The 26,483-nt window shown below is 39.9% G+C and overlaps 1 protein-coding gene and 1 long non-coding RNA gene across 12 annotated transcripts in view; one reads left to right on the forward strand and one right to left on the reverse strand.

Moving 5' to 3' along the window:
* LOC134287729 (uncharacterized) overlaps positions 1-26,483 on the reverse strand; it is a 473,313-nt gene that overhangs the window by 353,652 nt on the left and 93,178 nt on the right. The gene's annotated exons all lie outside the window — the stretch shown is intronic.
* Positions 1-26,483, forward strand: part of LOC109419826 (uncharacterized) — a 115,886-nt gene that overhangs the window by 83,018 nt on the left and 6,385 nt on the right. For 6 of the 11 annotated variants that reach the window (XM_062850393.1, XM_062850388.1, XM_062850394.1 and 3 more), the window contains 6 exons: positions 1,096-1,194; positions 1,258-1,560; positions 1,666-3,531; positions 3,627-3,725; positions 15,929-16,027; positions 16,230-16,947. In XM_062850393.1, coding sequence (XP_062706377.1) covers positions 1,096-1,194; positions 1,258-1,560; positions 1,666-3,531; positions 3,627-3,725; positions 15,929-16,027; positions 16,230-16,687 — 2,924 coding nt within the window. In that variant the 3' untranslated portion in view covers positions 16,688-16,947. The remainder of the gene's footprint in view (positions 1-1,095; positions 1,195-1,257; positions 1,561-1,665; positions 3,532-3,626; positions 3,726-15,928; positions 16,028-16,229; positions 16,948-26,483) is intronic. The other 5 variants (XM_062850391.1, XM_062850392.1, XM_062850397.1 and 2 more) reach the window with 3 other exon arrangements.

A 26,483-nucleotide genomic window follows, 5' to 3' on the forward strand; every position in this document is an offset into this window, starting at 1 on the left:
AAAGTGGACGATTTTGAAAAAAAATGCTAAAAGATTTCTAACGAAACTCTTAGAAGAAAATAATAGCTGAACAAATACTAAGAAATTGTCTCAAAATTTCTTATAGGAATTTACAAAATCATTTCTGAAGGACTTTCCAGATTCCTTAAATAATTTACCAAAGAAATTCCCGAAAAAAATGCTGAAAGAATTTCAATGACAATTTGTAACGTGGTTACAAAATTGCAATTAACTGCTCGTTTTTTAAATCTCGATTGATCATCTTTTCGCCATGAAAAGTCTGATCTAAATCGTACCCTAAACGAAGCAGACATGTTCAAGTCGGTTGAGAAAAAAACCAAAGTCAAATTCAACCTATATACAAACCGTTACAAATTCCGAATAAATTTTTCGAAGGCATCACCAGTGGACTTCCTAAAGCAATTTACTGAGAAATTTTCAAATAATACTTCAAAGCATACTATTTTCCTCTAATACAGTTGAATGATAATAAAAATTTGAATGTGGAATATTTGGAAAATTATGTGGAATTTTGAGAAATGATTTTCTGGTTCAATGAAAACTTAGTAAAGAACATTTTATAATGTACATTACACCGATGAAGAAGTTATCCGTTTTATTAACTGAACAGTTCTTATTATATTGATGAAACCACTCGGTTGGATAGCTGAAAATATCAACATTGGTTGAGAAGGAGGATATTTTTTTATAGATGTTGCGTATGGTTTTCAACAGCTCGTTCAGTTTAAATAAAAATTTCAAAAGAAAAAGATTATGCAGATTTTTTCTTTTTTTTCGTGGATATAAAAGAGCAGAAGATCATTTGTGTGATTCAGTTGGATATTGTCAATAGAAAAATAGTTTAAGGTAAAAGTATTGAAACTTTTTTTCTTAATATCATCATTCTCCGAATAGTATCATAGTAATATATGGTTGGTGTCTGTTTCAGTTAATGTGCTTTCCTTACATCAAGCTTGCCATTTCATTTCTACTTGTTTGTCACGTTCATTTAATACGGTTGTTAATCGTAGAATATAGCTTAGCAGTAGTTGTAGTGAAAGCCAGAATCTCAGTATTAAATCGATTCACTTTTAGCTCCCTGTGATTACAAACCCGAGAAAGTAGTATTAGATAGCACCCCAAAGTTTTCATTCGGAATCAGGCCGGAAGTAAAAATTGGTAGCGAAACGCCAGGTACGGTCACTCGTAATGATTACTTTCTCGTTAAGAACTCTACTAACTCATGGATAATTACAGCTCCCGGTACATACTCACCAGAAAAAGTATTACATGACAAATCACCAAAGTTCAGCTTTGGCCTCAAAGTTATTCCCGAAAGGCACGAAGAAACCCCTGCACCCGGAGCGTATCAACCGGAACGGGCCATTCACGCGTTAGATAGGAAACCCGCTTTTACCTTCGGCTTGAAAACAATCATTGAAAAACCTAACAACACCCCGGCTCCTGGAGCCTACGAACCGGAGAAGGCCAAACTCGATAACACCCCTTCCTACAGCTTCGGCATCAGGCCTAACCTGGACAAACCGAACACTAATCCCGGTGAGTTCAATCATCCACCCCTCCATTCTCCATAACCACCATCACCCACAGTAGCGAAACCATCAAAACTCACTATAAATGTCGTTGTTTCACGTCCATCCGCAGCACCGTGTCAGTACGAGCCCGAGAAGGCCAAGAAACTCGATCACTCACCTGCATATCCATTCGGCATGCGTATCAATCACGATAAGCCTAGCAATACGCCTGCCCCCACGGCTTACGCAGTAGAGAAAGTAAACCTAGATCACCAACCCGCGTACAGTTTTGGCCAGCGAACGAAAACCGACAAACCGAACACCAATCCAGCCCCGGGAGCGTATGCACCGGAAAAGGTCAACCAGGACGGGGCGCCGAAGTACAGCTTCGGCATACGACCGACAATCGACAAAGTGGACTCCGTCCCTGCACCGGGGGCGTATTCTCCCGAAAAGGCCAAATTAGATTGCACTCCGGCGTACAGCTTTGGAGCGCGAATCACCCACGAGAAACCAAGTGCCATTCCCGGACCGGGGGCGTACGACGCCGACAAGGTGTTGGACAAGAACGCACCGTCCTACAGTTTTGGAGCCAGGACCAATGTGGACAAGAAGAGCGACATTCCTGGTCCGGGAGCTTACGATTCAGATAAGGTAGTAGATAAGACGCCAGCGTATAGTTTTGGATTAAGAACGAATGTTGAGAAGCCAAGTGTTGTTCCGGGACCTGGAGCTTACGATTCCGACAAGGTGGTAGATAAAAGTACGCCGGCGTACAGTTTCGGTCTCAGGACAAATGTTGGAAAGCATGACAATATACCAGGTCCCGGAGCATACGATTCCGATAAGGTAGATAAGACCACACCCGCTTATAGTTTTGGAGTTAAGACGAATCTTGAAAAGCCTAATAAAATCCCTGGTCCGGGAGCTTACGATTCTGACAAAGTAGACAGTGGAGCCCCTTCATATAGCTTCGGTGTGAAAACGAGTCTCCAAAAGCCAAACAACGTTCCGGGTCCCGGAGCTTACGACTCGGATAAGGTCGATAAGGGTACTCCGGCGTATAGCTTTGGAATCAAAACCAATGTTGCGAAACCTAATACGATTCCTGGGCCTGGAGCTTACGATTCTGACAAAGTTGATAACAGTACCCCCGCGTACAGCTTCGGAGTTAAACCAAATCTCGACAAACCAAACACTCTTCCAGGACCTGGAGCGTACGATGCGGATAAAGTTTTAGACAAAAGCACTCCAGCTTACAGTTTCGGCGTGAAGACCAATGTAGAAAAACCTAACATTGTACCTGGTCCAGGAGCTTACGATGCTGACAAGGTAATTGATAAATCCACCCCAGCCTACAGTTTTGGGCTCAAAACGAACGTGGATAAGAAAGACACCATCCCAGGACCGGGAACCTACAACAACGATAAAGTTGTAGACAAGGTCACCCCTGCGTACTCCTTCGGAGTGAAAACCAATACAAACAAGGTTAACAATACTCCAGCACCTGGATCATACTCTCCGGAAAAATGTAAACTCGACAATACTCCTCAATACAGCTTTGGAGTGAAAACCAACGTGGAAAAGAAGGACACAATCCCGGGCCCTGGAGCGTACAAACCTGAATCCGTCAATCCAGACACCACTCCCGCGTATACCTTCGGAGTCCGCCCGAACATCGATAAGATCCAACCGACCCCAGCCCCTGGTAGCTATTCCCCCGAGAAGCACAAAATCCACAATCCAGCCTTTACCTTCGGAGTTCGACCCAACATCGATAAAATCCAGCCTACCCCAGCACCTGGAGCGTACAATACGGAAACGGTTAAACTGGACAGCACCCCGGCGTACACGTTTGGCGTGAGGCCCAATTTGGACAAAATCCAGCAAACTCCGGCTCCCGGGGCCTACGAAGTCGAGAAGGTCAAGCTCGACCATGGTCCGGCCTATCAGTTTGGTATCAAGGTGAATCGGGAAAAGGTGAACGATGTGCCAGGTAAATCCAATGTTCTGAATCATTATATCCACATTTCGAGTTGGGGTTAGGGGTGTTTGCCAAGTTTAGGTTATTGATTGCGAATTCTGTTTTAGCTCCTGGAACGTACAATCCCGACAAACTGAAGTTGGAGCATGCCCCCGCGTACACATTCGGTATTAAGCACAAAGGCGAAAAGCTGAAAGATACTCCAGGTAAGAATTTTTGAATGTTAGTGGTACTGCAATTTCCTAAAAACCATTTTATAGAATGCCATTCTCCAAGAACAACTATTTTGCCTTTCTCGTACACTAAGTGTACTGTACAGGCTATAAGTTCACCCAAAAGCGATGTTTCGACTAAAAAAGCTAATGGAACACTTCTCGGAATGGTCAACCTTTATCTGCACAGGGTCCTATTATTCCTATTTATAGGACAATGCTTCTGCGTATCTTTTGAACATCTTGAGATTCACACAATATTTGGCAGATGTCTTCAGACTGTGCTGTAAGATATGAGGCTGGTTTCATCCTGGAAAGTACTCCGAAAGGAATCCTTCAGAGATTTTTTTTCTTGGTTTCTCTGGGGATTACTCCCGGTAGTTCTCCAGGAATTCCCAATGCGACTCCTCCCGGGATTCCTTCCGGGATTTCTTTATGAATTCCTTTTGAGATTTCTTCAGAGATATCTTCAGGAATCCCTCAAGGGGTTACTCTAGGGATTGCTCCAGAAATTTCTGGCATTAATTCCGCGATTCTTCCCAGGATTTCTTTATTGTGGAATTTCTCACGGTTTTTTGGGGACTACTCCCAGGATTTCTCCAGTGGTGCCTGCCGAGATTCTCGCCGTGATTTCTCTTGGGTTCCTTCCAGGAATTCCTCTTGGAGATATCCAGGAATTCCTCCCGGGATACTACTAATCATTTTTCTAAAGATTCCTCCTGGAGTTATTTTCGGGATTCTTTAAGACAATATATGCGGGATATCTCCAGGGTTACCTTTCTTCTCAGGACTTCACCAATGATTCCTCATTAATTCTTCCAGGGAATTTCCATGACTTTCATCAGATACTTCTCTCGGAATCCCCTCTCCTCAAGGAATTTCTTCTGGGATTTTCCTAGAGAGTTTTCCTATAATTTGCCTCATAACTGTAACTGTTGTGCCGAAACAAGGCTTGAAGAAGGTAGCATGTATGATTTTTGAATGATTTCATGGGGTTGAAGGGTCCTTTCAGAGCATTTTTGGGGGAATTCAGAGACGTTTCAGGAGGCTTTAGTGAGTTTTAGTGAAATTTCAAGCCATGTCATAGCCTTGCGGAGGGTTTCGAGGGGTTTCAGGGAGTTCCAGAAGAGCTTCAAACTTTCAAAGTGTTTTAGTGAGATCCAGGAGGTTTCGGAAGGTTTTGGGGGGCTTCCGTGGGTTTACGAGAACCTCCTGAAAATCCCAAGGCGTTGAGAGGCTTCCCGGAGGTTTAAAAGGGGGCTCCCAGGAGTTCAAAAGAAGCTGCTGACAATCTCAGGGGCTTTTAGTGGCGTTTCGAGATGTTTTAAAAAGTTTCAGGGGGTTTCAGAGGAGTGCAGCGATCTTAACGGGACTTTAAGGGGAAGGGGTTTTCTCGGAAGTTCATGATAACCCAGGTAACCACTAAGTATTGTTCTGAGCATTCAAACGGCTATTGAACAGCTTTTCAGTGCTAAAAAGCTCTATATAAGCATTTCTAAGGGACCGTCCAAATGACATAGCATTGTAGGGAGGAAGGGAGAGTCCCTGAAATTGCTACTAGCCATGTATTGGATATTGGAAAACAGGCTACGAGGGGGGAGGGGTGTGGAAAATTGGCCAAAAAGGCTACGTCATTTGGACGGTCCCTCAGGAATGCTTATATAGAGCTTTTTAGCACTGCTGTTCAATGGCCGTTAGAATGCTCCTCTTCTGCAACTTTTTCCAGCCTTTTATGTACATATTACAACATCAAACTGTTTCGTTTTGCATAGTTAAATAATAGTCTGATCACATTGATCCCACGGTACATCGATAGAGGAGATGGAAATGCAATGAACATGGACTTTTGATCAGGAACCCGGAGGACAAAAGCTAGAATCTGGATCAAGAAGCAAAAAAGCAACTTCAACGGAAGCGAAAGAAGTTAGAAAAGAACAGCAGATCAGCCAAGGGCTAAAAGTCTCTTTAATAAAGACAAATCAATCAATCAACAGCAGATAAATATTAGTTTTTTTCGTTTTTCTTTTTCTCACCTATGACAACTCTAACTCCAGAGACTTGGAACGAAATTTTGAAGTAAGCCGAATAATTTGCCAAAAGTGGCATTTGAGCAGCTCTATTAGAAGATACAGACCCAATTAACTCTGTTAGCCAGGTTCTATATCCGACTATCAGAAGGCCGGCTCCAGAGGCACGTTATCCTCCATTTGGGACATTTGTGCCATAATAATATAAAAGGGGTACTCACTAAACAGATGAAATGGCTACGTAAGCCATGATTTTCTGCTTATTTGAATTGGTTGTCCCGACATTCAATCATTTTAATCAATTTACGCTGTATTTGGAGATGAACCAGCCACGGGCTGAAAATCTCCTTAATAAAGCTAATAATAATACACTGAAGTTTTTTTACGCGTTTTTTTTACGCGGTTTTTTTTACGCGATTTTTTTTACGCGGTCCGTCCAAAAAAAAACCGCGTTATTTCAAGACCCGTCGTAAAAAAAACCGCGTTATTTCAAAAACCGTCGTAAAAAAATCCGCGTTTTTATTTTAAAAATAGTCAGCACCACATCTAACGTGACTTGACTTTTTTTACGACGTTTTTTGAAATAACGCGGTTTTTTTTACGACGGGTATTGAAATAACGCGGTTTCTTTTTACGCGGGTAATGGTCGTAAAAAAAACTTCAGTGTAATAAGTTTACGCTGTTAAGTGAATCCCCATAAAATAAAGTTTCGAATGGAACTTTAGGGCTGCTTAATGGGCTATCAAAAAGCATTGGTGGAACTTCGCCCATAAGTTCCAGTTAGGCTCAATGTTAGCCTTTTTAGCAGTTAAAAGCTTTCAAGTTCCGTAATTACTTAAAAATGAGGTTGCTTAGAGGGCTAAAGAGCAACCTCTAGCAAGCTTCTTGGCTCATGAGGAACCCTCTTATCCAGTGCTTCCCAAACTGTGCGCCGCGGCGCCCTGGTGCGCCGCGAACCTTTCCCAGGTGCGCCGCAGGCTTTTGAGTTGTGACGAAACAACATCAAAAAACTCTTTATTTGTATTGCGGAACATCTTATGTTTTGTTTTGTTTATCGCTTCATATTTTTTTTTAATCTTTCCCTGAGTCTTCATTTGTTCCACAGGATTTCTGGTATCCTTTTTAAACATATCAATTGGCACCAAATTTGAAAATGTTTAAATTTTACGTTATTAAAATTGTTTTTGGACCTCATAAGCTTCAGTTTAGCTTTTGATTTAACTATAACTTGTCCATAGTTTTTATTTCAAGATCCTTATTTGCGTTCTTTTCTGAATAATTACAAGGTCTTCGGGACTGCTAGCGGCATGCAGGTTTGCCGTTGTGACAATTTGAAGAGCTAGCTTTGACCTTTTTGAACCGGACTGCTTCATCAGTACTGCCGCAACCTCACCGAACTTTGAATAAGTTTGCCATGCTCGGTTTCATCACTGGGGTTATATATGGCCACTCCAGCCTCAAAGGGTTAAGTCGAAGTTTATGAAAATAAAAAGTTCAATCAAAGTTCACCTGACAGGTTCTTTACAATCGCTTCATGTGCCTAAATTTTCCAAAATAAATAAGTGTTTGAAAGTATTGCTTTGCAATTATCGTAAAAAAATGAAACTTCGGTCAAGTTCTGTGAAGTTATATTATTTCAATTGGAATTCTTTAATTATTGCAAACGCTTTAGAATTCTTGGTTAAATTATTAAAAAGCAGCAGTTTGTTTTACCTGTACAGCTGAGTTTTTTGCTCTTTTATAAAGCTTCTATGATGAAATCAACATGATTTTTGAAATCTTACAAACATATTAAAATTATCTTTGAGAAATTTATTTAAAAAAAATATTTTCCAAATTTTCTCTGAATTCTAAGAAAACATGATATAAGAATCGTTTCACGCAGTCTTGTTAGAGATTACAGTCATTGACACCTTATCGTCGATATAACACAAGCAATCAAACTACCGTACGAAACAAAAATGTCAAACGAATGCACTTGATCACGATTCGGGAGTCGGTTCGGCTTTTTTTATTCGTGTCTCCTTCCACAATGCGAACTGCGTTGGCCATATGTGGGTCGTATTCAATTCAACAAGCAAGAATAAACTAATATTAACATTCAAAGTCGGAGTTGACTAAAATACATGCAAAAAGCTTGAATTAAAAAAAATGTCATCGTGTCAGACGACATTGATTTGACCCTTTTTTATGTTTATTGATCATCGTCCCACCGCTCGTGTTGTGTGTAAGAGATAACGGTAGCGCATGAATGTAACAAAGCAAGCTGACACCCGACTGCGGCACCGAAATAAAGGTAGTGAAAAGTATCAAATGTTTACAAGACTGGTTTCACGATTTTGCCTTTGACATTTCAATGTGAAGGCTGTTTATAATTAAAAAAAAATCTTTTTAAAATCTTTGGTGCGCCGCGACATTTTTGGAAATTTCAAAGGGCGCCGCGATAGCAAAAAGTTTGGGAACCTCTGCTCTTATCTGAACTTTTGGATACTTGGGTTCAGGTTACTTCCAGGGAATTCAGGGGGATTTAGATGAGTTCAAGAGAAGTTACCGGGCAATGTTAGGTGGTTTTTGTGACATTCAAGGTGTTTCAAGACGTTTCCCTTTAAGTATAAGAGGTATAAGAGAAGTTTTCGAGAAGCATGGGTGAATGTTCTAGAGAGTTTTAAGGCTTTTCAATTCATGTCATCAGGATTCAGGGAGTTTTGGCGAGCTTTAGGAGAGATTAAGAGAAGTTTGCGGAGGTCTTAAGGAAGGTTTCAAAGAGTTTTCAATGTGTCTCAGTGGGTTCAGGAGGTTTCATGGCATTTCAGGAGAACTTCAGCGAATACCACAGGTCTACATCAGGGGCCATCCATTAAGTACGTCACGGTCGTTGGGGGGGGCGGGGGAGTGTGGGTTTGTGGTGACAAGCAATGTATTAAGTATAGGAAAAACCCGGGGGGGGTCTAAAATTCCCGATTTTAGCTTGACGTACTTAATGGATGCTCCCTCAGAGGATAAAACAAGTTATCCAGGCTTTTAAGGAGTTTAGGGCGTTTATGCGTGCACTGGTACCTTCATTTTGAAAATGAGTTCATAGAGTGGGGGTGCACAAGTAGAATTTTACCAGATTATTACCTCAATGGATTTAAAGGTTGCGAAGGAATTTGTGGCGGTGAATAACTAGGAAATATTGAGGTGAAGTCATTCAAGGTTTCAAAGGGTATTCAAGGGAATTTTCATAATTTATCGAAGACATTTCAAAGCGCTACACATAGGAACTCTAGGTGCTTTCAGAGAGGTTCTCAGGGACTTTTCAGCCTTTCAGGAGAGCTTTAGGGGGGTTCCGGAGGGGTTCGGAAAGGTTTCAGCGCGATTTGGTGGTGGTCTCAAAGGAAGGGTGCTTTAAAAGTATACTGGGTTTCAGAATGATATGATTAGACTTTTACAATGTAGCAACTTCCCTGGGGGAATCCCTGCAAAGATTTCAAAATGAATCCCTGGAAAACGTCAATACCAGGAAGAGAAGAATTCTTGAAGCACTTCTAGAAAATATCATGAGAGACATGCGAAAGCAATGTCTGGGGAACTACGAGAAGGCATCCTTGGGAGACTTCATATGTGACTTCATGTTGTGGAAGGAATCCCTGGAAGAGTTACAGAAGAAAACCCTGGAAGACTTCCGGAAGGAATCCGTGGAAGGCTACAGGAAGGTAACTTGGAAGACTTGTGAAAGGAATTTGTAGAGGTTCGACTGGGAAGTTGACTTATTTCTCGGGGATTTCGGCTTTCAGTCAAAGAAAAGCGTTGATTTTCTTATCTCATCGCCAACGTTTCGATCCAGATGTTGGGATCTTCTTCAGGGCCTTATTTCGAGCCCTGAAGAAGATCCCAACATCTGGATCGAAACATTGGCGATGAGATAAGAAAATCAACGCTTTTCTTTGACTGAAAGCCGAAATCCCCGAGAAATATGTGAAAGGAATATCTAAAAAACTTCCGGAAGAAATCTCTAGGAGGCTTCCGAAAGGAATCACTGGGAGACAGTCGGAATGGAAAAATTTCTTGGGGATGGGGACTACTGGATGACTTTCAGAAGGAATCACTGGAAGACTTCAGGAAAGAATCCCTGGAACACTTCCAGAAGGAATCCTCGAAAGACTTGTGGAAGAAAGTACTCTGTGGGGACTACTGGAAGGAATCCCTGGAAGATTTGCAGAAGAAATCCGTGAAAGACTACAGAAGAAATACATGGAAGACTTGTGGAAGGAAGGCCTGAAAGACTTCCGGAAGGCGTCCCTGGGAGGCTCGCGAAAGCTATCACTGGAAGACATTCGGAAGGGAAGAATTCCTGGTGGACTTGTAGAAGACATCCTAGAGAGACTTGAGGATGAAATCCCTGAATGACATCCGGAATGAGAGTACTCTTTGGGTACTACTGGAAAGTATTTCTGGAAGTCTTCCGGAAGGAATCCCTGTAAGACTTTGTGGAAGGAATCCCTGGGAGACTTACAGAAGGGATGTCTGGAGGACATCCAAAAGAAAAAACAATCCCTGGATCACTTTCGGATGGAATCCCTGGAAGATTACATGAAGGAACTCCTAGAGACTTCCAGAAGAAATCCTTTAAGATAAATCCCTGAAAGACTTCCAGAAGGAAAGAATCCTAGCTGAACTTCCGGAAAGTATTCCTGGAAGACTTGAAGAAGGAACTCCTGGTGGAGTTCCAGAAGGATTCTCCGGAAGATTTTTCGAAGAAATATCTGGGAGACTTGCCGAAGGAATCCCTGGAAGACTGCCGTGAGGAATCCATGAAATCTTGTGAAAGGAATCCTAGGGAGACTTACGGAAAGAATCCCTGAATGACATCCGGAAGAAAAGTACTCTTTGGGTACTACTGGAAAGCATTCCTGGAAGACTTCCGAAAGGAATCCATGGGAGACTTGTGGAAAGAATCCCAGGGCGAGTTGCGGAAGGTAACCCTGAATGACATCCGGAAGTAAAGTACTGTTTGGGTACTACTGGAAGGAATCCCTGGAAGGAGGTTTCAGAAGGCTTAAAGAGGTTGCAGAGGGATCTCAGAGGGTTTTGAAGGATTTCAGGTAGTTTCGGGGGCTTCACTGGCTCTCTGGGAAGCAACAATGCGATATATACAGGTGTATCTGTATAATACGGATTTTTGAGCATTCGTACAGAATGCGTTTTGTACGTGAAGATTTTTGGCCTAGCGGGGTTATTAATTTGTGTATGGGATACAGACATTTCATTCATAATATAGATTCTCCAAAAGATTTGAACAGATTTAACAAAAAAACTAGGAGTGGGTAATGTCTGAGACATAACCGCAATGTTGACGTAGGACAAAGGCTGGAACGAGGTTCCGACTTTTATATTTCCATAATACAATGTTTGTTGTTATAATAATACAAATGGTGGACTGATGTGTTAGTCAAGTTGTTGTGTGATCGCTTTCGCTGAACGCATTCATAACCCAAAACACATTTTTGCTGTATAAGAGTAAAACAAATCACTCTTAAGCAAACTTTAGCTCAAGAAGCTGTTATTCAGCTGGTTCGGTTACTTGGAAAGATGTTGACTAGTTCAAGAGTTATTTAGTTTTGAAGATAAATGGTTAAATTACTGTTCTACGAGAGAATTTTCATCGAGCGAATAAAATTATTAGATAATTGAACGGCGTTAGATAGATCTTTTCAACGAAAGTTTAACGTGAAACTCTTTCGACAATACGTTGTTTTCATCTTGGAAGAACATATTAGTGGCCGACTTCACTATTGCTGAACTACCAAGCTTTCATATTGTCGCTTTTAATTATCCGAATCATAACTCTTGAGGAATCATTTTCGCTGATCCTGGAAAATACTGTTTATAAAACGGAAGATTTTGGCAAGACAATTGCATGAATTCATCACGCAATGCGATTTTACCCATACTGAATGCGGCCGTTTGCTGTCGTGGATGAGATTCCTGGTGCTGCCACCACGATAGCCGAGAGTCATCGCTAAGTTTGTGTGCTGCTGCCTAGCTGGGAGGTGACATCTCCCTTCTCCTTGACTGATCCAAGGAAAATAACGAAAGATAACAGAGGAAACAGCTTTTATGCCCCTAGATTAGCAGATGAAGCTCCTCCCATTCGGCGGGCTTCCTAGTTTATTCCGTTTGCATGACCCGCCCACATTGTGTCAGACGCTTCAAACGACTGCAACCGTTCTTTGAGACAATTTCTAATCGAACGGATAAACTAATTGAAGTATTGAATAGTTAAGATCATTTTAGTTCGATAAATATTAGAATGAAACAATGTTTCAGGTACAATTGTCCGAATAAGATAACGCGTTGCTAAATTTCGGGTAGAAAGATTAGTGACCGATTTTGCTGTTACTGAGCCACTAAGCATTCAACCATTCACTTTTCGAATGCATTACATTTTTACCGATCGTTGAAATATATCCGAAAATTATCCGATTCATAACTCTGAAGGAATAATTTTCTCTGGTCCTGAAAAGGTCAGTTCAAATAACGGTTGATTTTAGAAAGACAATTGAAAATTAACCGCACTGAATGCGGGAATTCATCGAAAACTGCCGCCGCCTGCTGCCGTGAATGAGATTCCTGGTTCTATCAGATAGATAGTCGAGAGTCGTCGCTGTGTTAGTGCGCAGCTACCCAGCTGCGGAGGTAACTTCCATTATCCTTGCCGGACCTACCGCTTACAGCCGTGGTCAGTGGATGAGATTCCTGGTGATATCACTCGTCGCAGTTGACGTGCCGTTGCGCAGCCGTGTAGGTGATATTCACCTCCACCCTCCCTGACTGGTCCAACGAAAATGTCGAAAGAAAAAATTAGACGAAAGAAATCAGAGGGAACAGCTTTTATGCCCCTAGATTAGCAGATGAAGCTCCTCCCATTCGGCTGGCTTTCCAGTTTATTTCGATTGCATGATCCGCCCCGCATGCTTCGGACGCTTCAAACGATTTTCAACCAAGAAATGAGAGAAATTTTCATTTAACAAAAAAAGTAACCAAAATATAAAAAGATTTAGATCATTGTAATTAGAAAAATGCTACAATTAAACAAGGGATCGTCCTTAAATTACGGCACACAAAAATTAGTCATTTTCAACCCCTCCTCATCACTGTCACACTTTTTGTATGGGACCTCTGAAATTTTTGTATGGGTCGTCACACATTGTTGACCCCCCCCCCCCCTTTTAACGTAACGTAATTTCTGGGCGCTCCACACTGTTTCACGAAAAATGTTTCTGATAGGACAATGCGTTGCTAAATTCTGGGTGGAACGATTAGTGGCCGGAATTCAATTTTTCATTTTTCGATTGAACCACACTTTTCTCGATTAATGGAATGAAATTACCTGATTTACAACTCTTGAGGAATTATTTTCGGTGGTCCTGAAAAGGACCGTTTGATTTAGGAACGAAAGTGCATGAAAACATCATGTCACGCAATGCGTGTTGGTTTTCTCCTTGCTAAATACAGGATGCCACCGAAAACTGGTACGCCGCTTTCTGCCATGGATGAGATTCCTGGTGCTATCCGCACGATAGCCGAGAGTTGCGGCTGGGTTGATGTGCCACTGCTCAGCTATGAAGGTGACATTCACCCTGCCTAACTGATCCAACGAAAATGACGAAAGAAATTAAAGGGAACAGGTTTTATGCCCCTAGATTTGCAGATGAAGCTCCTCCCATTCGGCTGGCTTTTCAGTTAATTTCGTTTGCATGACCCGCCCCTCATGCTCCAGACGCATCAATCGATTAATCAACCGAGAAATGAGAAAATTTTCATTTAACGAATAAAGAAACCAAAATATTGGAAGATTTAGATTATTTTAATTCGAAAAATGGTTAAATTAAACAATGTTTCACGAAAAATGATCTGGATATGATAGAACGTTGCTAAATTCCTGGTGGAATCATTAGTGGCCGGCATCACTATTGTTGCGGGGCCACAAAGCATACAATTTTTCACTTTTCGGTTGCACCACACTTCTACCGAGCGATGGAATGAAATAATTATCTGATTCACAACTCTTCAGGAATAATTTTCTATGGTCCTGAAAAGAACCGTTTGAATATTGGACGATTTCAGACAGAAAATTGACATGAATTTATCATGCCACGCAATGCGTGTTAGATTTCCCCGTGCTGAATGCTGAACGCCGTCGAAAATTGGCCCGCCGCTTGCTGCCGTGCATGAGATTAGTGATCGCCTTCACTGTTGCTGAACCACCACCAAGAATTCAATCTTTCACTATTTGTTTTCACTACACTTTCTCGGTCGATTTAGGAAATTTATTCAATTAACTCACTAGGAAGCATTTTCGATTGTCCTGCAAAGAACCGTTTGAATTATGGACGGTTTTAGGAAGGAATTGAAATCAATTCATGTTGCAATGCGTGTTGGATTTCTCCGTGCTGTTTGCTGGAAGCCGTCGAAAATTGGCCCGCCGCTTGCTGCCGTGGGTGCGATTCCGGATTTTGCTGCTGCCTCTGCCACCACCGTCGATCAATCCGATGTTCACTTCCTTGGTTTGACGCGTTAGACGGTTAGATGGCGAATGTGCAACAGCACCCTTGCCGAAAACCACCGCCACCGAGCCGACACGGCCGTCAAAGAAGAATGAGCGAAAACGCAAACGAAGAAAGTGGGCAGCTCTCGTTCGATGCGTTCACCTCGAGACGACAAAGACAAATGAGGGAAGATGCGAAGAAGCAGTAGCTTTTATATTCGACGGGAGCATCCAAAATGTGCTCGATCGTGATTGGCTGGAGTGAACATGGGTTCACTTTTCCCAATTTTTCAATAGTTTGTTATTGAAAATCAGCAAATGTTAACATTGGACATAATTGGTGTAAAGATTTCCAATCGATTGGAGCCAAAATTTTGAAAATTCAACGAGAAATGGCTGAGTTATTAACGCTCAAAATCTCCACTTCAAACGTAACGCGGCCGATTTCTGAAAATTTAGAATGACACCCGGTATAGAAAAGAGAGACGTAGTCCTACGTCAAAAAATGTGGCACCCCTGATTGCGAGTTTCAGGGTGGATTTCAGACGCGTTTCAAATAAGTTTTAGGGAAGTTTCAGAGCGTCTCCGGAGGGTTCAGAGACGACTCCACGGAATTTCAGGTGAACTTAAGGGGGATTTCAGGGAGGTTCTCAGAGGTAATTGATGGTATTTCAAGGTATGGTAATGGTATTTCACATAAGACTCTAGCACATCTAAAGAATAATTGCACATGAAAAATTTGCGATATTCGATCTAATATTCCAGAAATTAAGCAGAATATACAAAAAGTCATGAAATCCTCTCTTTCGTGAGAAGCGTGACCTCAGACCTTAAGGGGCTTCACAGAGTATCAGATAGAGCTTCAGCGAGAGAGGAAGTTTCAGATTTCAGATATTAGAGGATTTAGGGGGCTTCACGGGCTCATAGGTGCGCTTCAAGGAGTTCAGGGTATTCTAGAGGCATTTCTAGGCATTTGAGCTTAGAGGCCGTTTGACGGGGGCAGTTTAGACTGATTCCGATTATAGATCCGATGACCTGTATTCGAGTACGCAACAAGGTGCAAAATGTAGATTTTTACAGCACGAGTCGTACATTTATCCAACGAGGCTTGCCGTATTGACTTCATGAGCAAAAAAAGTTTTGAAGCGTCAACAATATGTCCTACTTACAACATTGTTCATGAGCGGATTTAGGATTACTTCGATCCTACGCCAACTGTAATCAATTAATACTTCAATGTGAAGTTTTGCATCTGTCATAAATTGTATTTTGATGGTATCATTATTACTACACAGATAAAAATAATGAGATTTACACGTCATGTAAACTTCAGTTTAGTCATGTAAACTTAGTGTTATGATGGTTTACATGATATATCATGTAAATTTGTGTTAAGTGTCATGTAAACACACAGAGTCATGCTGAATTACATGCCATATAATAGAAGTTTAAACGATATTTTATGAATTTTACATGATATGTCAGGTAAACTTCTGTGATATCCCACGCTCCAATCTGGTGCATTCTATGTCACAGAGTTTTATACTTTTTTTTCGATCTGTGTAGAATGAATGCAATAAAATGACAAACCGTGTTACTCACAATCAGATTTTAATAGTGTCTCGTTCTCTTTGTTTCAGCTCCCTCGGCTTACCAGCCGGAAAAGTGCAAACTGGACCTTGCCCCAGCATTCACGTTCGGCGTGAAGGTAAATTGTGAAAAGTTCACTGAAAATCCAGGTAAACGTTATATTTTAATTTGCCCGTAACCCGAACCAACTGCCACCTAGAGCATGTAAAAACTTTCAAAACCCGTTCTCACCATTTTGTTTTGTTGTTTTATTTTCCTGTTTTTCACGAACATCAACTTTTTTGCTTTTGCTGGCAACACCACACTACACTTGCTCTCTCAATGAAAACAATCGGCGATTGGGTTCAATAGCTACAATGATGAGCAATGGCATGAACGGCGGCACCACCACCTCCACATCCACCTCAGCTGTTGCCACCAACAATGTCACCGCAACCACTGCAACAACTGCTGTCCAGGAAAATGGTGGCACAATCGTTGCACTGCAACAATCAAGCAGCAAAAACAGTAGTGTACAGCAACAACAGCAGCAACAGAGCACCCAACAACAACATCAGTCGCAACAGCGCGTTGTGAGCAATGGGGGTGCCATCACGACCACCACCACCACAACCAGCGGCAGCATGAAGATGACCCGGCAAAGGAAAACCGTATGCGAAGAGCACGTGACTTCGACGAGCGCCACAAGCACTAATGGGGGCACAGTGGTCACCAACGAAAGTCTGGTTCCCAACTGCATCGCTGGGGTCAAATCGCTGCAGAACGTGCAACATCAGCGAATGGTTTGCACCGGACATTTCCGAGCTTGAGATGTGATAGGGTGTTTTTTGAATGTGGTGTTTTTGTTTTGGATAGAATTTTGCATGCGTTTTTTTTTTGTGAGAGTGAATTGTTTTTTGAATACTTTGTTAAATGTTTGATAGCTTCCTAGATGTAGCTTGTCTGAAATGGCTTATTATCCGTTGTTTTGTACATGTTGAGCACAGTTTTCAATTAGAATTACAAGTAGCATTTAGATCGTAGTTTTTGTGCTGTTGATTTCATCGCCGAGTCAAGTCCATATTTTAAGGTAAGTTTGAAAATTAACAGTATATAATATTGCTAATTTAGAGAAAACTTTCCGTTTTACGGTAGAGCGAAAAGCTACCGCAGCTGTCAGACTACTGATTTTCACTGAGGTATCATCGATCTACCCTAGCGATGCCTTGGATAGCCTTGGATACGACGCCGATGATCATTGTTTGTTGTTGATTTTCAGTTCAATTCACCTTGCAAGCATGCTTTGATTTGGCCTTCAGTTTCAATGATAGGATGATTTTCAAGCCTGCGGTAGGACTTTGACAGCTGCGGTAGAACTCGGCGGCTACCGCAGAGTGGAAATATTTCTAAAAATCCGTAATAAATGCACACCCACTATCTAGTTCTCAATAATGAAAAACGGTATAAATGTTAAGAAACAATTTTAAAACAAATTAAAATATAAGTGACACATACATAGATCGGACAATCGTATATGTTACTGAAACTGTATTAGTGAATTGTCATGGGAAGTTAATCACTGTTTGAGTGTTAAAATAAAAAAAAAACTGACACTTTGTCAGTTTTACTATGTTCTCTGAAAAGAGTGAGCATAACATACAGGGGATACTCAAAATAACTGGGATAGGTAAAATTTTCACTTTTCAAAAAATGTTCAACTCGCTGTAACTTTTCGAAAAATGCATCAAATATTCTCAAATTTTTACTGTAAGTTCATCAACTTGTTGTGTACCAGTGGTCAAAATTTGGAAAAAATCGAGCTATTCTACACGAAGTTATAAATGTACTAGAAAAAGTTATAATTATCCGATAGTTAACTTTGAGCTAATATATCTCCGGATTCAATGAACCGAATGCAATGAAATTTTGATCATTTATGATTTATATAATGAGCTAATAAAAACATTTGACTAAACTTAAAAATATTTACACGAAAGAAAATTATTACGATTGGATTATTTTTCTAATATACCACCAATTTATCCAAAACTTCATCATCGTTTCAAAATTCGAGATAAAAATTATAGTTCATTTAAATTCCCTCTAATTGACTTCAGTATGAATATGTTTTGAAAGGAAGTAACAAAATAATCGGCATTAAATTGAAAAAGTAATGGGATGCATATGAAAAATAGATAAATTTACTAAAAAAACATACATTTATTCTAACCGCCATAACTTTTTTTCTTCTTAATAATTTCAAATTAAGTAAACTGTTTTTCAAAGTTCATTATATTAGTCATAAATGATCAAAATTTCATTGCATTCGGTTAATTGAATCCGGAGATATAACAGCTCAAAGTTGGCCATCGGATAATTATACCTTTTTCTAGAATCTTTATAACTTCGTGTAGAATGGTCCGATCTTTCCCAAATTTTGTCCACTGATACACAACTAGTTGATCAACATACAGTAAAAAATTTGAGCATATTTGATGCCCTTTTCGAAAAGTTATAGCGAGTTGAACATTTTTTAAAAATTGAAAATTTTACCTGTCCCAGTTATTTTGAGTATCCCCTGTACATAGGGTAAATCGCCAATTGTTGCACACTTCATACTTTTCTTGTGAGGTGTGCAATGATTGGCAAGTTTTTAAGTTTTGCAATAATTGGTGAATAATGCTACTGTAGAGGAGTATGTTATGAATATTTATAGTTATTTGAAAAATTTGGAGATAGAAAAACGTGAATTTGATTCCAAAAAGTTCATATACTGAACAGCAGTTTTTTTTATGGAGATGTCTACGAGATAAGTTTGTTGTAAAATATCCCCAGTCATTTTGAACAATAAGTATTTATTTTGTACGCTTATAATCAGTGTAGAACTTAGTGTAGTTTTGGATGATAGGGATTTTTTAAAACGATTACTAAACAAAAAATGTTGGACTTGCAAAAATCCTCGAAGCAATCTTTAATAATTATTATAATATGCGTATAGCAACAAAAGCAGAGTCACTGAAGGAACTCACCCTTGGGAAACTTCTTTACTTTACAGAAGTAGTGTTGCAAATTAATCTGGAGAATCTACAGTAAAGTTTTTGTATATTTTTAAAAAGATACTTTACGAATTAAAAAAAATATCATGTCAAAATCGTGATGTAATTTTGAACAATCTCGATGAAAATTGGCAAATTTCGTAGATACATGAATGGTTTACCAGGAGAAAAGTTTTAGTTCTACAAATTTGCAAATAAGTTTTCTAGTGCAATTTGTAAAATTGAAATTGACGAAACTTGCCTTTGAAACATGCTCAATACTTTCCTCTGAACTGAGCTGGCCACCCTCCTCTCGTAATCCTTAGTGAATGCTGCAAAACATCTCCACATTTTCCATGAAATCTCCATTGACTCACTCAATTGGACCCTTGACTGAGCCCAGTCTTCCATGGTCTTCCATCCTTACCCTTGACATCCACAATTAAATTCTCTTTAAACCCCCCGAAAATCATCCTAATCCTTCTTTATATCACCATTCCTCCTAAAACTCCCACAAAACATGCAATTCAAGCAGAATTTTTCTAGCAGATCCACACATTCTAGAAGGAATTACTCTAGAGATTTTCCCAGGCGATTTTTTTCAGAGACGGGTCTGGAGAATCTTGCGGATTTTCCTTTTTTTTTCATGATTCTTCACTCATTCGCATTAATTTCTCTAGGGATTCCTTCAGAATTTCAGGATTTTTTCAAAGAATTCTTCTAGAATTTCTAAGTGGAATTCCTACAAAGGTTTCTTCACGCATTCCTACGCATGTACCTTCGGGGTATTTGCATAAATGCCTTCAGGGATACTCTCTGCATTTTGATGATCCTTCAGGAATTTCTATAAAGATTCTTTCAGGGTTTCCTTCAGAAATTACTCCAGCATTTATTCCTCAATATTTCTCCACATACATTTTAAGGTATTTCCTAATGATACTTAGACAGGGTTCTCCAGTTCATCCTGGTATCATTTCAAAGTCTCTTTCAAAGAACCCCACTTCTTCAATAATATCTTCAGTATCTGCTTCAAATACGTTCCCAGGGTTAATTTTTCCAATTTTTTGCTGGTTTTCCTTCAGATTTTCCCCCAAGCAATGCATCAAAAGTTGCTTCCGGAATTTTTTACCATCAATCCTTCGGAAAATGTACTAGAAATTCATCTCAGAGTTCCTCCAGCGATTTTTCCTGAAAATTCTCCAGGAATCTCTTCAAACATTTATTCAGCGATTTCATAAAGAATTCTTCAATTACCTTCGCCTGGAATTTCAGCAAAGATTCTTGAAGATATTTTTTCAGGGATTCCTTCTGAAATTTCTTCAAAAATTTCTTCAGATATTCCTCAAGGGATGTTTTTCTATTTCTTTATGGCTCGACGTTCCCACTGGAACTTGGCCTGCCTCTCTTCAACTTAGTGTTCTATAAGCATTTTCACAGTTATTAATTGAAGGGCTTTCTTTGCCTGCCATTGCATGAATTTGTACATTGTGAGGCAAGGACAATGATACACTATGCCCAGGGAGTCGAGAAAATTTTTTCGACTTTAACGAGAATCGAACTCGCAGTCTCCGGATTGGCGATCCATAGCCATAACCACTAGGCTAACTGGAGACCCCAGGGATGTTTTCTCCAGAAATTCCTCCTAGATTTTTTTCTTGGAAAAACTAAGAATCAAAATCTCTTAAATTATTATCTGACAGAATTCCAAGAGGAGTTTCTGATTTCTGACACGGAGCTATTTCTGAAAAAATAAAACAATCCTCCACGGAGGTTTTGCAGGTACCACTGAAGCAGTTTCTCAATGAATTCTTGGAGAAGCTCGTGGAAGAATTTCCCAGGAGATATTTTCCAAGGGACTTAATGAACTCTTGGAGAAAACCAGAGAAACTTTTATGGAAATTTAGTTTTTCACGTTTTCCAAAAAACAAACATATATTTTCGGGAGAAATCCTGAATGAATTCTGGACCTCCGATTTTCTGAAGGAATCACCGGAAGAGTTACTCAAGGAACCCGTGGATGATTTGCTGAAAAAATATCCGGTGAGATTCCTAAAAAATCCATGGAAGAATTTCTGAAGAATCCCCTGCACGTTTTTAAAGGATTTTTTTTAATGATCCTCTAGAGAAGTTTCAGAAGGAAGAAAGAGTTTTGAAAAACAATCATCATGCGGGAATTTTTAAAGCAATCTATGAAACATTTTCTAAAGGTATCTCTAGAACTTTCTGAAGAAATTCATGGTGAACGTTTATTAAGAAAGTTTTTGATAAATACCTGGCAAAATCTCTGGGGAACTTGGGGAAATTTCAAATGGAAACTGTGAGTTTTCTAAGGAAATCCTTTGAAAATTTCCTGAAGGAGTTCTCGAGTGATCTGTGAAGAAAAGAAATCCCTGGAAGAATTTCTTAAAGTTTGTCAGAAGGATTCTTTGAAGGAATTTTTAAAGAAATCCATGGATGGTTTTCTAAATTCCATCGAGAAATTTGAGGAGAAATTTCAAACTGAATCTCTTTCATACAAAATTTTCTGATTTTTGCCTTTCTCGTACACTAAGTGTACTGGAAAGGCTATATGTTCACTCCAAAAATGACTTTTTGATAGAAGGCCCGGAGGGTCGAGTCACATATACCAATCAACTCAGCTCGACGAATTGAGGTGATGTCTGTGTGTGTGTATGTATGTGTGTGTGTGTATGTATGTGTGTGTGTATGTGTGTGTACAAAAAAACTCACATCACTTTTTGGCAGTAAACCTCAACCGATTTTAATGACCAACGGTTCATTCGACGCGGAATCTGGTCCCATTGTTTCCTATTGAAAATGGTTCGAATCGGTCCAGCCGTTCCGGAGTTATGGCCATTTAGGTGTTCCGGATCGGTACCCCAGGAAGGGGCCAGATATGAAAACGCTACAAACCCATTCATGCGACACATCAAACCACGGCACTTTCGAAAACATGATAAACGGTAAACAGGAAAATAATCTCGGGCCATATCTGAACCGGTAGTGTTCCGGAACCGGTTCCGGGTGACCCGCCGGAAGTGGCCAAATATGAAAGTGAACCAAACCCTTCATGCGACACATCAAACAGCGGATTTTTCGATAACCTGATAAACAGTAGGCAGGAAAACATTCTCAGACCATAACTGAACCGGTAGTATTCCGGAACCGGTTCTGGGTGTTCCGCCGGAAGTGGCTAAATATGAAAGTGAACCAAACCCATGCATGCGATACATCAAACAGCGGCTTTTTCGATAGCCTGATGAACAGTAGGCAGGAAAATATTCTCGGACCATATCTGAACCGGTAGTGTTCCGGAACCGGTTCCGGGTGATCCGCCGGATGTGGCCAAATATGAATGTGAACCATAGCCATACATGCGACACATCAAACAGCGGATTTTTCGATAACCTGATAAACAGTAGGCAGGAAAACATTCTCAGACCATATATGAACCGGTAGTATTCCGGTAGTATTCTGGGTGTTCCGCCGGAAGTGGCTAAATATGAAAGTGAACCAAACCCATGCATGCGATACATCAAACAGCGGCTTTTTCGATAGCCTGATGAACAGTAGGCAGGAAATTATTCTCGGACCATATCGGAACCGGTAGTGTTACTGAACCGGTTCCAGATGTCACGCCGGAAGTAGCCAAGTATAAAAGTTAACCAACCCTTACATGCGACGCATCAAATCGCAAGCTCTTCAGGCAACCTGATAAACGGCTAATAAAAGAGAATATTTTCAGATCATATTTGGATCAACTGATAGAGTTCCGGAACCGGTTCCGGGTGTCCAGCGGGAAGTGTTCAAATGTAGTAGATATCAAAACCCATGCCTGCGGCACATTAAACAGCGGCTTTTTAAATAACGTGATGAACGATTAGTCAGAAAATAGGCTCAGACCACAACGAAGATCTTTATAAAGGCTACCGATAGTGTTCCAGGCCGATCTAGGGTGTCCAGCCGGAAGTGGCCAAATGCCAAAAAGAACCAAACCTATGCATGCGACACATCGAACCTCGGTCTTTTTTTTTAACCATGAGGAACGATTAGCAAGAAAATAGGCTCAGACCACAATAGAGGCTACCGATAGTGATGCAAAACCAGCATTGGGTGCTCCCTAGGGTGCTTCGCAGGAACTTCAAAAATGAACAAAGTCAATGCAAGCGATATGTGTAAGAAAACAAAATCTTGACTGAACTAAGGCCACATACATACTGACGTCTTACTCTACTCACTCTCCATCGTCCTTGTTTTCAACGGTTACAAAAAAATATTAATCGTTGTTACTCGTTTGACGTCTACTCACTACCAACATCAAGTCGCAGTGAAACGCAACCTGATTAGCATTTGGCGATTATTTTTTCGTAACGATGAATATAATAGCAATATGTTACAAATGATATGTCTGTTTGTCTGTACTAAAGCAATCTCATCAAATCACTGAGGTGTCAAAATATACAGTAGGATAGGTCAACGTTATATGAGAAAATTATCGCATTAACCCCGGAGAAAGTTTTTCAATCCTCTTTTCCGTCTAAAACTACTGGGAATTTTTTTATGGGATTTAGTATGGGCAATTTCGCTTGCTTGCATTTTTTGTCAAATTTTACATGAATTTTGTTACCTATGATAATAAAATATAGCCTAAAGTGTGAAGAAAAAACTATGTCGAAGACCATAAAGCAGGGCTGTCCAACATACGGCCCGCGGAATCGATGAATGAAACTTGGCCCAAGGATTGAAATATTTGAAGATATTTTATATTGAAATAAAATTTAATATTAAAAATAAACTCGAAATAGGTAGAGTGTTTTGTTAAAAATTTTCAAAGATTAAAAAATTTAAATACATAAATTTAAAAATTTTAAACTTGAAAGGTACAGCCAAATTTGAAGCAGAATTTCAGCAAAATTTACTGAATTTCAGAAAAACGTTGCTGCTGAACAGAAGAGTTTACTGAACGAATCAGGAAAGTTTGCTGAATTTCAGCAAATTGTTTGCTGCAACCTGCAGTTCGGCAAAATTCAGAAAAAAGTATTCAGCGTGATTTTTGCAAAAAATCAAGAATTCTTGCTCACATTTTTATGACCCAAATGATGTCAGTGTTGTGATTTGCCGTGAGAACGGGTAATCGGATGTACAAAATTTCATTGTTGCATTCGTGCTTTCGAAATTTGATGTCGAAATTTGATGTCTGGCCCGTCGACTGGTATGGAGTATCACTTGTGGCCCGCGGCCACGAAAGGTTGGGCAGGCCTGCCGTAAAGTCAACTGTGATTGTGAAAGACGTTATATCCTAGCTTGTAATTATCGTCTTGATGTTGATCGGTCTTCAGTGATAGTGAAGGTGCTCAAGCAGTCAACTGAAAATTCTGATATTTTTCAGCCCAGTCTATACGTTTAACGTTACGTCAGAATATGTTCAATTAATAAATTTCCCAATTTTATTAAAATTATTGCTTTTCTAAATAAGGTATTCTCAGGATTCAGGAACAGTTCGCATTACGTCGACGGAAAGATCATGCTTCGGAATGATGGCCCTAGCACAGAAACTAGCTAAACAAACAATAGTAGAAGATTCCAAAAACCGGGACCGAATACTAAACCGCCCGATAGGTAGGAGATTGTCCACATCACGAGGGTTTCAAACCGAACGGACTCAATAAATAGAGTAAAGTGGGGCAAAAGTTCGAGTGGGGCAAGAGTTTCTTTTTAGGTTTTTGAGCTCAATTCAAATTATTTCTTTCGGGTGTCAAAGTTGTTCGAACCCTTTTTAAAAAAGAGTCTTTCACTCCAAAAATTATAAAAATGGATCAATATTTCGAGAAGTTATGACAAAATGATGGTTTTTGATCAAAAAATTGTAACATGCGATGGCCCTTCCAACGCATGGAATGAAATTTTAATGAAATCGAATTCGATATTTTATTTTGGGGCGTAACTAGGTATATTTTGAAGATGCTCTAGCATGTATAACTTTTTGCAAAAAAGATTTGGAAATCGTATTTTACACATAGTGGGGCAAAAGTTCGAATTGTGGGGCAAAAGTTCGAGTCATGTGGCAACTTTAGGTATAAACCTAAAATTCTGCAAAATGTACATATTATCTCTAAGAGTGATGGAATTAGTGAGAAAATTCGATTAAAGTTGAAAAAAAATGTTGTTTTATTTGAATTTATCGGAAAACTACTAATTTTTGGTGTAGTAAATTTAACCATGATTTGGGTAAAATCCAAATAGAATTTTAAAGTGTATTCCAGTTCTAACATCAAATATTAAGTGGTTTCAGGTATTCCTATTACCAAAGTATCAAAATAGTGTGCTACGGTTAGCGAAATTCCACAAACACTTGATTCGAACTTTTGCCCCAGTGGTGGGGCAAGAGTTCGAATAAAACACACATATGCAAAAAGTGTTGTAACTCAAAATGAAAAGACATTTGGCGTAACTTTGTTCAGCAAAATTTTAGCTCATGGATGGTAGAATCACCACACGGTATTTATTTATTTTCATCTGCTTCGATTTTATGAAATAGGTTGAATTTTCAACTAAGGTCGAACTTTTGCCCCACCTTACTCTACCAAAACTTCCGTATGACATTTTTAAGTTGGACAAGGCCATCTTGACTAGGAAACCTTGACCGATTGAACCCTTGAAATGGCCCCATACATTTCGAAACGTCGGAAAAAATCATAAACTAGTGTTTTCGATTCCCCCAAAAGGCTGAAGCCAACATTCTGAAGCAAAATCATCCCAGTCGTATCCCAACCAAGGAAAGATCATGAGTACATGTTCGACGAGAAAGGCACTATCAGCACTAGGTGGATTAATCTGGTTTTTTTTTATTTTGAGTGTCAAGCAAATTGAATTTCTGAATGATTTCCTGGAAGAATTACTGAAGCAATCTCTTAGAGGAAATTCATCAAAAACTTTAGCCGGGTGTCTTTTTTATGAACACACTGCCACCTGTTGGTAGAATCACGCGAGACACTATCGGCCATGATGGATTTCGAGTTGACGTTTGTCTAACATGCACACTACTACACAAATAGCCTGTAATTTTCGTTTGCATCATTCAGCCAAGTGTGTGTACACTGGCAAACGTCAAAGCGATCGAACACTAGCACCTCTGGTGGAAGGACCGTGAAAATCAAATGAAATTTGAATTGATCGTTAAATACATGTTCCAAGCCGTTTTGAAGAGTGTTACGTCCTAGGTTACGTCTGTTTTTCTGTAGTCCCAATATCACTGAGGTTTATGACATGTATCAGAGCGCAAAAAAATGAAAATTGTTGACGGATTTAGCAGAAAATTTTACAAAAGAATCTTGGCATCATATTGCTTAAAATGAGAAGAGGGTCTTGTGTTTTTTATTTTCATACAAGCGTGAACCACCCTAGTGCCCTCCTGCAACTCCTTCTTGACATTTTCCAAGAGTTTTTTTTTTTCAGAAAATCCTCCTCCTTCACGAGTTCCTTATGGGTGGCTCCTTGGAGTTTTTTTTTCTTTTGTAAATCCTCCTCGTGTTCCTTTGGGGAAAACTTCCTGGAGTTTTTGATTCGAATCCTCCAGTTTTCTTTCTCGGAA

This window comes from Aedes albopictus, chromosome 2 (genome assembly GCF_035046485.1).
Source record: "Aedes albopictus strain Foshan chromosome 2, AalbF5, whole genome shotgun sequence".
In the NCBI taxonomy this organism is placed as follows: Eukaryota; Metazoa; Arthropoda; class Insecta; order Diptera; family Culicidae; genus Aedes; species Aedes albopictus.